The sequence below is a fragment of the Herpailurus yagouaroundi genome, unplaced genomic scaffold, assembly GCF_014898765.1.
Source record: "Herpailurus yagouaroundi ecotype Mexico unplaced genomic scaffold, PumYag 195, whole genome shotgun sequence".
NCBI classification, from domain to species: Eukaryota; Metazoa; Chordata; class Mammalia; order Carnivora; family Felidae; genus Herpailurus; species Herpailurus yagouaroundi.
The window spans coordinates 18,208,507-18,222,179 of NW_024412426.1; the positions used below are offsets into that span (position 1 = coordinate 18,208,507).

Below are 13,673 nucleotides of genomic sequence, written 5' to 3' on the forward strand. Positions count from 1 at the left end.
TGAAAAGGATAAAATGCCCAAATGAGAACTTTTTAAAAGTCCACTCCTGTTAGAAGCTCATATTCTACCGGAAACCATACTGGATCTTCGTTTTTTGACCAAGATACAACGTAACCTCCCCAATGCATGGCCTTGCCAGGAACGCTTTCCCAAGACATCCCTGCAAAGACTGTGTACGTATTTGTAGGGCACATTGCACTCATCAAATTCTGGCAGTCCCCTCAATCTATAGAAGTTCTAACCTCCACAGAAGTGTAATAAAAGGAGACACTAATATATATATCAAGGGCATCTACAGCTCAATCTTTCAATCGTTGCTGAAGCAATCCAAATTCTAGCAGAGGCCAAAGACTTAGTCTTCTACCCTGATTTGTCTAAATATCCCTCCTTTTCGTGGAACCAACTTGCATATCTGTAGGAAGCTGAGAATTATATATAAAAAAAGCAGGGGAGGGGGGTTTCGGAAACTTTTCCAATCCATGTCCTCCTCACGGGGAACAAGCAGCAATACCGAGCCCCTTTTCTTCACAACATAGTTCACAAAGCAGACCGCTGGGGCCCAGGAGCGATTTTTCTCTTTCTTGACCAGTCCCTCCAAGAGACCACGAGGATGCTACTCTGATACCTATTCCTGAATTAGGCGTCCGGTTCCCACTGAAATCCTACTTGCGGGATTCCAAACTGCAGAGTCCACTCAACTCTTACTTAGGTTACAGTCATTTACCACCAGTGACCACGTGGCAGCTACCAGTTTTTCAGGTCACATCGACATACGCTTCCGGGGGAGTGCAAATAACCTGCAGAGGAAATCGCACAGGGAAGAGCACTCTGTTCCAAGTATTTTCAAGATGCAGCAGGTGGTACTTCACCGCTGCTTGGAGATAAAGGCCTGACGCCTGATGTTATCTGAGAAGAGGCAGGAGCTCCGCCGGAGTGCTGACCGGAAAGTTCCCCTTACTGCGCCTGTGGCACGCGGCCGCGTCACGGGGGTGGAGGCGGTGGCCAGGGGACAGATCTGGGGGGGAGCTGTGAGCGTCTAAGGGTCCCTAGGAAGCACAGCCGCCTCAGGGACGCACCTGCTGGCTCGGCTTTAGCAGAAGCTTCAGTTGGGCGTGTGGCACACAGCAAGCAGCACAGTGGGAAGGTGACGCCCGCGCTGCGCGCAGACACGTGGGAAAGCAAGCCGTGGGGCCGAAAATGCAGCATCGTCCTCCAAAGTCCTCCCTGCACCGCAGAGGCACCGCTCCCTGGCGAGGTGGAGGGTCCCTGCGCAGGGCCCGGCCCGCGCTCACCGAGGGGTCCAGCCGGCTTTCTTGCTCGGCTGTCTGTGGCAGCCCTTCCCGAGGGGCCAAAGCTTGTGTTCCCCGCAACTGACTGAGGCGCCAAACGGTTCGCCTTGCTGCCCCGACGGAGCAGAAAGTTCCGTCTGGACCAGCCAGGTTCATCCTGCGATGTGTCCGAGGGCGGCCCGCCCGCCAGCGCCCGGGGGGTCAGCCGCGAGCCTGGTTCGCGCCGGCAGCTGTGCCCAGCTGTGCCCAGCCGGTCGGCCCCGCAGGCAGACGGCTCCCCTCTCCGCTCCGAGAAGCCTGCGGGAGACGCCGCCTACAGAACCCGGAACCCTCACACCGCACCGCTGGAAACGTCCTCCGTCCTGCACACCCTGACATCACCTGAACAGAAGGCGGACGACGCTGTCCTCCTCGGGGCCCTCCCCCCCTGGCATGGGAGCCGAACAGCCGGGCAAGTTTGCTCAGTAACTTCTGGGAGGAGGATACTGCATTTTTCAGACAGACAGACGCCGGTATCACAGACACACACAGATTAAAAAAAAAAGAAACAAAAAAACTTACCTCCTCAACAGTCATAGACCAACTACCGTTTTCAATCATAGGTACAAAGACAATTGAAAAAAACAAAACAAAACAAAACAGAATGTCCAATGAAATTGCACACCTACTGATACATTTACCAAACGGCAGTCACAAAAGCAGACCCCTGTCGAGGCCGGTTTGCTATTTTGTTTTTCCTGAGAGCGTCATTTACTCCAAGCTCTCTCTCTGACTGCAAACATTCGCTGGAAGAAAGTACACTCGAGGCAGCCAACGGGCAAGTCTCAACTCAGGAAGACGAAGCCCCTCCCTGTCCACGCTGCCATCTGCAGTTCGCGTGCTGATGGAAACGCTGCCTGTGGAACTATTAGCCGCTCCGGTGCGAGTTGTTTAGACCGTGTTACCAAAGCTGGGTGGGAGGAACTTCCTCCTGTGACAAGGTCAGAAGCCTTGCCGAACAGTTCATCTTCAGGCAACAGAATGAAATGGCCAGGGAGGGGGAACGTTTCTAGTGGTCTTCTGCGTCTTGGGGGCTGGGCGGTGGGTGAGGCGGGGCCAGGGATGGGGAACGTCATTTATTCCGTGAGAAACCAGGGAAACGTGAACCGGCATTCAGAAGAAAATAAACTAAGCCTTACAGGAAAAAGTGACGGGGAAAGAGGCAGCTTCGTGGACTCAAGCTCAGCATTTTGGGTGTGTCGTCTGCTGCTAGAATGAATTCTTGGCACATGTTTTTAGAGACATTTAAGGGTCAGGAGGAAATGTTTTCCTAAAAGATCCAGCACAGTTTTATTTGCAACAACGCACTCCACTCTCACATATTTTCCTTTGGGTAATTCTTTCCAGAGTTGATAATTATCAGCATCCCACCTCAGCAAACAGCTTTTTGACATCCAAAGACAAATGCCTACAGATAAATGTTTCAATGCCTACGTTGTCTGCAAATGAAGATTTGAGAGAGAAAAATCTGGATATCTGAAATCATTTTATGCTCTTCCTTTACCCAACATATCCTATTTTATCATTCCGGTAGAAATTTTTAAAAATTTAAATGTCAAACTAAAAACAAAATCTCGTCAGTAATAACTAACTGGCAGTTGGCTAACCAGACTGCAGTTTTTCCAGCATTTAAAAAACCAGTCTTAGATTATACGCTAGCACAGGGGTCAACAAACTTTTCATGTAAACGGCCAGACACTAAGCACTGTAGGATTTGCAGGCCACATGGTCTTTGTTGAGACTACTCAAACTCTGCCACTGTTGTGCAAAAGCAGTCCTAGACGATGATTAATAAACAAGGGGTGTGGCTGTGTTCCAATAAAACTTTATTTACAAAAACAGGCCGTGGGCCGGTGTGTCCCACGGGCCATAGTTTGCAGATCCCTGCTCTAGCATACAAATCAAATTCTAAAAAAGAAAACGGCTTACCGATAATGTCAGAACGTGTCAGTGTGACGCAGTTTTTCTCAGGTACTACTACTTTAACAGGAAGCAAAACTTACTAAAAATGGAATACATTTTTTGGAGAATTCATTCTGGAGGTCATCAATAAGCATACTTAGAGATTCTTAATATGCATAACATTTTTGCTTCCCTCAAGTGGTAGGTATAACTCAATCAGCGAACAGGCATCATCAGAAACCACCTGTTCCTTCTTAGCCAGTTTGCTCAAGAATCCTCAACAGGGCTTAGGCTGGCAATTTCCACCGTCTTACAACAATGAGTTCACTGGATTATCCGTGCTCAAAATGAGTGGCAGCCTTCTGAAGTTTATCAGGAAGTTATCACAGGCAGATGGAAACCATGCTCTTGACTATTACTACTCATTAAAAGCACATTATTTCATAAACATAAATATTTCCAAAAGCCAATGACAGTCTCGCTAATGAGGAAAACTAACAAAATATGTTTATTTTCATTGGTAGAAAAACATTTTTCAAAGATGGATTCGCTTATCTTGACTGTAAGGAAATGCCCAACACGGTAAGAGAAAGCAGAGCCATCCCCCCGCCGCCCCCCCCCCCCCCCGCCAGGTTAGAAGTCTAGCAAAATTTAAACTTGTTTCACTTGACAAGTTAAAAACAAAAGTGATAACTTGTCTGTTATTTCATTAGCTATGGAAGGATGGCAAATAATGCAAGTACAAGTAAGCTTCACTTCATATTTTTGTATTGTTTCTTCCAAGTATAATTAAATAGTTTAGTTTAATTTTAAATTACATGCAGGGATGGGATGCCTGGGTGGCTCAGTCAGTAAAGCGTCTGACTTTGGCTCAGGTGGTGATCTTGCGAGTTTTGAGTTTGAGCCCCGAGTCGGGGTCTGTGCTGACAGCTCAGAGCCTGGAGCCTGCTTTGGATTCTGTGTCTCCCTCTCTCTCTGCCCCTCCCATGCTCATGCTCTGTCTCTCTCTGTCTCTCAATAATAAATAAACATTAAAAAAAATTAAAACAAAATTACATGCAGGGACTGATCTACAAAAATTAGTATGTGCAAGACAAACTTTTTGTTCACTTGGAGGAATTATTTTCTTCCTGTTTGAGTTACACTTTGGTAAGAGAATTACTATTTCTAACTTCATGAAAGAAATGAAACATTCTAAATTTAATTATACTAAACATGGCTAAGATACTTCAATTAGAAATGACAGATAATACTCTGTGTCCCAACTCAAGAGAGTGTGAGCATTCCTGATTCCTTCTAGGAGTTGCTCGTCTCAAATAGGTGATAACATAATCTTCATTATGCTTTGGGAGACTCGCTGAATTCAATTAATTAGTTGTGCTTTTTAAGGCTTAACCCACATTTGTGCAGGTAGTTCTTTAATTAAACAAGAAAAGCATCCCATCTTCCAGAAGTAGATGAAGGCTGCAGTTCTCTAAAAGGTGCTGTCAGTAGATTACATTGTTAGAAAACTAACTTTCCCTCAACAGAAACAATTCATCTCCTTAAAACTGAAAATAGTATTATAATTCCTGGAGTTGGTAATTGCTTATTAGGGGCTTGGCTACTAAATTTTAAAATATACTAAAACAGCTACACATATTTGTTTGTTTTCTGGGGGCTTGTATGAAAATGAAAATGTAGATGACGTATTTCTACGGACAAACCTTCAGTCTGAATTTCACTTCATTTGAAATAAATTAATTTACAAACCAACGTCTCAGAGTAGATAAATACCACTGCACAAATATGTCCAGGTCAAACTTAAGAAGGACAATAAAAGACGTTTAGAATAAATGTTCTATATTCTTCTCGCAATGAAGTTTCTTTTTTGTGTCTTGGAATCTAGGCATGAAGATAAGCGGAGCAGCTACACCAGAGACCATAGGAAGTCATGATACAGCTGAGTTTCAAACGCAAACTGAAGCCAACACCAGGTGGCCCACTGTGTGCACATATTTGTATATGTTTATGTCTGGGTGCATATATATTTATGTACAAAAATGAATATTCCACCCACTTTCCCCTATAAATAGGAGCACACACAGGATTTATAGTCATTAATTAGCTCCAAATCGGACAGAAAGATCTCCCTCCCGTAAGTATGGCTTCTGTACAGGCACCTCTGGTGTCACTTGGGATCTATGAAAAGAAGATGGCAGGCTGGATGTCAATCTTCTTGAAACATTTTACTTGGGGATTATTTTTTCCTTTTGAGATGTAATTCATATACTATACATTCATCTTTTTAAAATGCACAATTCAGTGGTTTTGGTATATTCAGAAAGCTGTACGACCATCACCACTCGCCTAATTCCAGAAGATTTTTGTGTTTAGGGGTTCTAAAATTTAAACTTACACCAACATAATTCATCTCTTTCTTTGTGGCTGAGATTTCAGTGTTAGATTCAGGTGTGTTCGGGGACATAACTTGAAAATGTAGATACCTGCATACGCCATAAAAATAGACACAAAACACATATTTGGACACAGCCAGAATGTGACCTCCTCATTGTTGAGCCTTTAATCCTATCTCTGGCTTCCACGCAAGAGCTCTTTTTGTTTGCCGAGAGAAACAGCATCAGACTGAAAAATCTCTCAGAATATTTTATTGTATGTATGACATTTACGGGCTCTTAAAAAAAAAGTGACACAACTTTCCTAACTCCCTTGCCATAGAGTGAGCTAGGGGGTAGACGTGGCATTTTAAGCAATATGGATCTTCATGGGTGAGGAGGGGTTGTTAGTGAGCTGGCAGGTAGGACTTCTGGCTGGATGCCCATGATGATGCTTCTAAATTATTGTTAAGAATTTATGCAACACTAGGTTCCCAGCCCAAGATCTATGAATTATAAAGTGCTCATGCCGGGGACACAGATCTTATTCTTGACTGGACTCAAGTCAGAAGATGCTAAGTGGTATTTCCTAGAACACTTTCCTACTTTCAGGTAATTTTCACTAGCTTCTTAACTGCCTATCTGAAAGAACAAATCTGTTAATGGTTGGAAACTATGTTGTCAACTGTCACCTTGAAAATGTGATTATAATTTGAGGACTATAACTTTTATCAAGTATATCGCCAATATAAATGTTTAGCTATTATTAAAGGGGTATAGGAATATTAGTTAGATGTACTGACAAGCTATTACAATAATACAAAATAAATAGCTATAGAGGGTATCTGCTATGTGTACGAAGAACAGGCCATCACACTCAAAGTTAAAAGTAGTATCTGTTTTCAAAACAAAAACAAAAAGTTTAATTTCACTTTGGTCCCTCAGTAAAACTGGCACACACTAACGGTCTTAATGTGTGATAAGTACTTTTTAAAACATAATAAGCCTTGTGCCGTTTGTATAGATCTACTCTGACACAAAAAGGATTAAAGAAGCAATACCAAGTTCAGCCCCAGACGGGTTTTAAATATATAACTTGAGTCTTCCGTTTTCCTCTCTTCTATTTTAAAGCATTCTTCCCAGATTTTATTTGATGGCAACTAAGAAAATTAGAATGATACAAGCAGTAGGAGGGCTTCGTTTTGGATCCTTAAGAGTATTTTATAATTACTGCTTCAAGCCTTTTTAAAGCAGCATGCTACATGAGCTAGGTGAAGACTGGTTTTATTGGGACGTGGTGGTGGTGGGAATTAGCTGCAAACTGTATTCTGTGAGCACCTTAAGCATTAACAGTTATCTGCCACAGCAGTACGGGGGAATCTTATTATCACTCCTGTAGCCAGTTCGAGAAACAAGGAGAGAAACGTCAGGTTATGGGGTAGCAATACTACTTGGGAGAAATGTGAAATAGGGAAGTGGGGGACTGGAGGAACAGACCCCCAAAGGGGCTATGACTCTAGTCACAGCTGGGTAATTGGAGGAGTTGGCCTAGTGAGGCTAATAACAACCGTTTATCGAACACCAACCACGTGCTAGGTACGTGACACACAAAATCCCTCATCTTTACAAGTCATTCAAGGAAATGCCCAAGCTACATGCTTTACAGAGGAGGAAGAAGTTCACTAACAGCCCAAGCTGCTGAACAACGGGGTAGATATTGAAACCCCTAATGTGGATTCCAAATCCTACGACGGTGTTTTTGTTTTTTGAAAGCCAGGATTTGAACTCAGGCCTGACCACAAAATCCACATACTGCTGCCGCCACACCCCACTCCGAGCCCCCCACCCCCGCGCTATTCAGTTCAGCAGCGAGGACAAGCCGTTCTGTGACTACAGCTGCCCATGTGTTTCCGACCACATAAAGGCAACCGGAGTCACAGAGGTCCAAGTCACCCTGTTGTGGGCGATCTGACAATGCGACCCCAGTATATTATTTGGTAGGCTATTCTGGCATTGGTGATGCTCTGTGTGAAAATGCAATATTCTCTAATCCTAATGTTACTGACATGCAGAGGGAGGGAACCATTATGCACCTGTAGGAATCTGAGGAATTAAAAACATGTTCAAGGGACAACAATATTACAGTTGGAAAAAATAAGTTCAAAATCAGTGTTTCCCCAACACTGCATCATGGGAACAGTGCTGCTAATTACCACTGAAGAGATGGATCTCTGTGAATGGCCCCATGGAAAATAAAATACTACAGTTAACTAAGATATTAAATTGAAATCACTCTGATTCTGAAACTGCATACTGTAGTGAAATGTCACTTGTTTCTCATAAATTTGTAGAAATAAATGTTGCAACAAACACCAACACTGTGCTCCATTAACCTTTGTGGGTTTTATTTTTCCTTCCAAATGAGTTTGTATTTTCAACATTTGCCACAGACAGAGGAAAGTCTGAAACATTCTGGTGCCAGTCTTGGAACAGTTCACCTTCTAACAGTCTTTGTGGATGTGACCACGCACAGCTAAAACAGTACTTTGCCATTTTCCTTTTTTTCTCATTTTTGAAAGTAGTCGATAGCCACTTTCTTTCCTTTTCCCCTCTCTTTCTCTCAGCTTCTTATGAAGACTCCCAGTATAAATGCAACAGGTGGAGTTTCCTACAAATATACAAACTGAAAGAAAAGAAATATTATGGTTGGCTACTCAAGAGTTTCCTGAAATGAAAACATACCTGGACATTTATCATGGTCAAAGAGCATCTAAGTCTATCAAAAGGGAGCAGAGGACACTGAACTTGCCACACTTACTGCGACCTTCGGGTGCAGAAGGCACTTTGCTCTGACGGGTGACCCCTGCCGCCCATACCTTGTATCTATCCATTGGGTCTTCTTGTTGCAGCTGACTCTCTCGCATTGTCTGATATTCTTTCTCATATTTCTTCAGTTTCTTGGTCGGTACCTGCAGGGATTAGAGAAAAAGCACGTTAGACAAGGCGATTCTTTAGGAAAACATTTTCTGATGTGTTTCCCACTTAAGTCTCTGGCATTCTAATGGAGCACACCCAACTCAAAGGAGAGGGGGAAGAAGTCTAGACTCTAGAGCAAGAATCTGCAACCTTTTTCTGTAAAGGTCCAGATAGTGTATTTTAGGCTTGGTGGGCCACATAGTCTAGGTCACGGCTTCCCTACTCTGTTGTTACTGCACAAAAAGCTGCCACAAGTGACACATAGACAAATCAGAGTGGTTGTGTTCCAACAACACTTTATTTACAAACATGGGCTACAGTCCGTCCATTTCTGTTCTGCAATATTGTTACGTCACAACTTTTCTTGTAAATGTATTTAACAGTGCTATTGACTCTAAATACTTTTAAGTAACATTCATTCATAGCCTTCTACCAGGTTAAAAATGAAAATTATTTTATAAAAATAAAAAAACTGAGCAACAAAAACATATTTAAATAGTCAATATACCATCCAGCGAGAAGGAAGTTTGTCACTGAAAACTCCCAAGAAATAACAGAATCATTGTGCTGTAATGAGATAATAGAAAATCATTGAAACAACTCATCTATTTCTTGCTAAAATTGTGTCATCTTTAAAAGAAAGTAGTCTGTTTACTGGAAAAAGACTAGATCTTACAGAATCTTCAAATTCTAAAAATAAACAAATAAACTTAACATAGTATAAAGGTCATAGAATTTGGCACTAGATGGATCAAAGTCTGAATGCCTACCTTTTTTATTATTAACTATGAAACCTCTTGGCAAACAGGTATTTAACCTCTCTTAGCCTGAATTTCTTCACCTGTAACATGCCAGGCAAATACATTTCTCCTTCAAAATGTCTGTCAGGAGAATTAAATGCTGTAACACAGGCAAAGTATCTAAAATATTGTGTGGTTCCTGGATATTTATTATTATTATTATTTTTTTTTAATGTTTATTTATTTTTGAGAGAGACAGAGACAGAGTGTGAGTAGGGGCAGGGCAGGGACAGAGAGAGAGGGAGACATAGAATCCGAAGCAGGCTCCAGGCTCTGCACTGTCAGCACAGAGCCCGACGGGGGCTTGAACTCGTGAACCGTGAGATCATGACCTGGGCCGAAGTCAGATGCTTAACTGACTGAGCTACCCAGGTGCCCCAGTTCCTGGATATTTTTTTAAACGTTTTTTTAAAGTATTCAATAGGGGCGCCTGGGTGGCGCAGTCGGTTAAGCGTCCGACTTCAGCCAGGTCACGATCTCGCGGTCCGTGGGCTCGAGCCCCGCGTCGGGCTCTGGGCTGATGGCTCAGAGCCTGGAGCCTGTTTCCGATTCTGTGTCTCCCTCTCTCTCTGCCCCTCCCCCGTTCATGCTCTGTCTCTCTCTGTCCCAAAAATAAAATAAACGTTGAAAAAAAAATTAAAAAAAAATAAAGTATTCAATAAAATTAACGTATTATAACCTCTTATATTCCATATAACAGATTAAGTCTCCTTTTAGGCTTTCCTTGAACAATCAAAATGACAGAATTCCTTTCAACATCAAAATCTTTATTCAATGTTTAGGTCTTCAAGTAAGTGACTTGAGAGGAAGAAAAGGTTTGCCTAATTTTTTTTAAAGATGATGCATGTGTTATTTTTCTAGATTCTTAGGAACTTGAAGGCAGGGATGTGCGTTGATGCTCCTCAGTAACTGTCATGACACCTACTTAAGTCACTGTGTCATGATACCCATTTAAGACATTGGCCCAGACGAGGCTCTCTCAATAGAGTGTTTCTCGTCGAGTTCAAAATATGGTATTTAAAAAACATGTAATTAGTGTGTGAGAATGTAGCCAGAGAATGTGTTAAATACAAAGCAGAGATGCCATGTGTCCTGCCCCGTCTTACTCTAATTCTTCTGTTCCGTCCAGGAGCACTCTGAAATACTGGAATTACCTGCTTCTTACCACACCTGGGAAGTTGCACAAACTCAGTCCAAATTTGAGACAGTGGATTATCATAATTCAACAACCACATGATGACAATATTCATCTGGCTGATGGGGGAATATCTCCCCAGTCGAGCTAGAAGTAAGGACATTTTTCAGGGTGTCACTGAATCGCAAAACCACTGCTGGCAAGTGTCAGGAGACACTGATTTTGTCTTACTCCATCTCCAGAGACCTTCAACAGTCCACCCGACCAACCAGAGTGCAAAAGAGAGGGAAGCACCACCTGCCGGCCGTGTGGCCTCAAGCGCATCAGACAAACCAGGAAAACATACGTAGTCGTGTGCCAACAAAACAGCAGCAACAACATGATTTTTTTCTTGACTTTAATAGGGAGCCTCCATTTCCTCTAGGTTTCTTTCCCCTGTGTGTTATTAATCATACACTCCAAAACCCAAAACCAGCCTCTTAAAATGAACTGGCAAATCTCCAGCACTGGTAGCTCTGGAGCCGAGGCAAAAGGGAAGAAGAAGGTCTCAGAGCTTCAAGCAGGGACAGGTGTTTCGGGCATTCCCGGGAGCAGGCTCAAGGGGAGAAGGGAGTTCTGTAAGGAGGGTGCTTCCTCCCGAGGCCATTTACCTTCAAGATGGGAAGTAAGTCAGGATTTCTGCAACTGAACAGCAGTCCTATGCGGAAGTATTTCCCAGCCGGTTCTACGATGGATCCAGTCACCAATGACTGGATGCCACATTGCAAGCGTGCTTCAAAGAGCATTTCTTCTAAAAGCATATTTCTCAAATTCCAAGTGCTACAGAATTTTTTTTCATGTAAAAAAGTATCCCTTTAAAAGTCAATCTTGCTACTTATGTTAAAAGGTTCATTTCAATGTGAAATTTTTTAAAACATGCATTAAACACCCTCAATAAGCTCATCCTTGCCCATCTGGCTGAGATTCTAAGATGTTTGGCTTCATCGAGTTCAGGGAAACAGAGCAGGTTCCCAGAACAATATGTTGCTAGGAAACCTTCCAAGCTTATTTATCTTGTGCTGCGGGGTGATACTGAGCATCCACCTGTGATTGGCACAAAATGAAAGAGGGGAGGGGGCAGGAGGAAGGTGAGCTGATATGAAACTGTTATTTACGAGATAATCAAAGAACACAGCCTGTCACAGTTTTTTCAAACTGCATTTCAGGACAAAATTGATAATATTGAGCTTGAAGGTTTTCTTAGCAGAGAAAGGAATAAAATACCTCCTTAATATGTAGTTTTAATTAAAAGAACAGAAAGTCATCAAGAATTACCAGAAGTGAAACAACTTATTATCTCAAGAGTGGTAGAGGTATCTCTCCCCTTGTTAAATGTTTTTAATATAAGTGTGCACTTGAAGAATCATCAATCCTTTTAAGTTTTTGAGTTTATTTATTTATTTATTTTGAGAGAGAGACAGAGGGAGAAAGAGAGAGAATCCCAAACAGGCTCTGCACTGTCAGCACACAGCCCGATGTGGGGCTCAAACCCAGAAACCGTGAGATCATGACCTGGGCTGAAGTCGGACACTTAACTGACTGAGCCACTCAGGCACGCAGAATCACCAATCCTTTTAAATGTCTACCTAATTTGGGAGACTTCTTTCACCAACTGTTCATCTTCTACCTAATACTCCCTATTTGGTTAAGTTCAGGAAATGTCCTCAAAAAATCCACAATTGTTTGATAAGAGCAATGATAAAAGTATTCACCAGTTCAAAATGGTGTTTATTAAAAACAAACAACCTTCGAATAGAAAAACCCTGGCAAGACAATCTCTCACAAGTATGACAGCGATGATTGAAATAATCAGCCAAGGCCTGACATTTTGGACTTAACAACTAAATTTGGGGAAGTAAGCATTTAAATCAGAACCCTTGTTTTAATCTTATGAATAGTACATGACATTTAGATATATTTCATGATATATTTAACCCTGACATTTAAATTTATAACATAACCATTTACATAGAATTAGGAATTTGGATGTGGAAGGACCTTTGGAGACCGTCTGGCTGGTATAATCCCCACCTTCAGGATGAGGAAAGTGAAGCCATGTGGCTGAGAAGGCTAGACAGAACCAGCTGGTTGTGGCAGAGCAACTGGAATCTGGGCGTGTCTCCCGTCTCTCTGGCCTATAGTCTCTTCTGGTATTGGGCTGTCAGGGGAAGTGTATTTCCCAAACTTTAGTCATTTGAATGCCATTTTCATTATTTTTGCCATGTCCAAGCACATTTTCTTTCTTTTTTTTTTTTCATTTAAAAATAATTTTTTTTTTCAACGTTTTTATTTATTTTTGGGACAGAGAGAGACAGAACATGAACAGGGGAGGGGCAGAGAGAGAGGGAGACACAGAATCGGAAACGGGCTCCAGGCTCCGAGCCATCAGCCCAGAGCCTGACGCGGGGCTCGAACTCACGGACCGCGAGATCGTGACCTGGCTGAAGTCGGACGCTTAACCGACTGCGCCACCCAGGCGCCCCATCCAAGCACATTTTCTACTATGTTTTCCTTAAATCAACTAATTTCCTTACATAAATTTATTTTACAAGAAAAATATTTTGGAAGCAAGAGTCAATATAGACAACTATGATAGACAAAAAAAAAAAAAAAAATGGCCTCCCAAAGAAGTCTGTACCCTGATCCCCAGAACCTAGGAATATGCTACCTTAACATGGCAAAATAGATTTTGTAGATGTAATTGAGGTCAAGGATCTTGGCTTGGGGAGATTATCTTGGACTTTCTGGATGGACTGAATGGAATCGTACAAAGTCATTAAAAGAGGAGAACTTTTCCAGACTTCAATCAGAGGAGATGCGACTATTGCAGAAAAGCCAAAGAAATTCAATATTGCTGGCTTTGAAGATGGAGGAAGAGGTCCCTGAGTGAAGGAATGGGGGCCTCTGGAAGCCTCTGGAAGCTAGAAAAGGCAAAGAGAGCCTTCAGAAAGGATTGCAGCGCCTTTGACACCTTGATCTTAGCCTAGTGAGACCCTGTCAGACTTCTAACCTACAGAACTGTAAAATCATAAGTTTGTGCTCTTTAAAGTCTCTAAATTAGGTGACAGTAGGAGACCAATACAACATATTATAAGTCGTAACCACTATCGACTGAGCT

General features: G+C 42.5%; 1 protein-coding gene across 14 annotated transcripts in view; it reads right to left on the reverse strand.

Annotated features, from left to right (window-relative positions):
* Nucleotides 1–13,673, reverse strand: part of RABGAP1L (RAB GTPase activating protein 1 like) — an 802,606-nt gene that overhangs the window by 26,349 nt on the left and 762,584 nt on the right. For 9 of the 14 annotated variants that reach the window (XM_040446724.1, XM_040446725.1, XM_040446723.1 and 6 more), the window contains one exon: nt 8,482–8,574. In XM_040446724.1, the coding sequence (XP_040302658.1) occupies nt 8,482–8,574 (93 nt within the window). Of the gene's footprint in view, nt 1–1,850; nt 3,665–7,983; nt 8,289–8,481; nt 8,575–8,731; nt 8,738–11,166; nt 11,332–13,673 lie in introns of those variants that run through there. The other 5 variants (XM_040446727.1, XM_040446737.1, XM_040446735.1 and 2 more) reach the window with 4 other exon arrangements.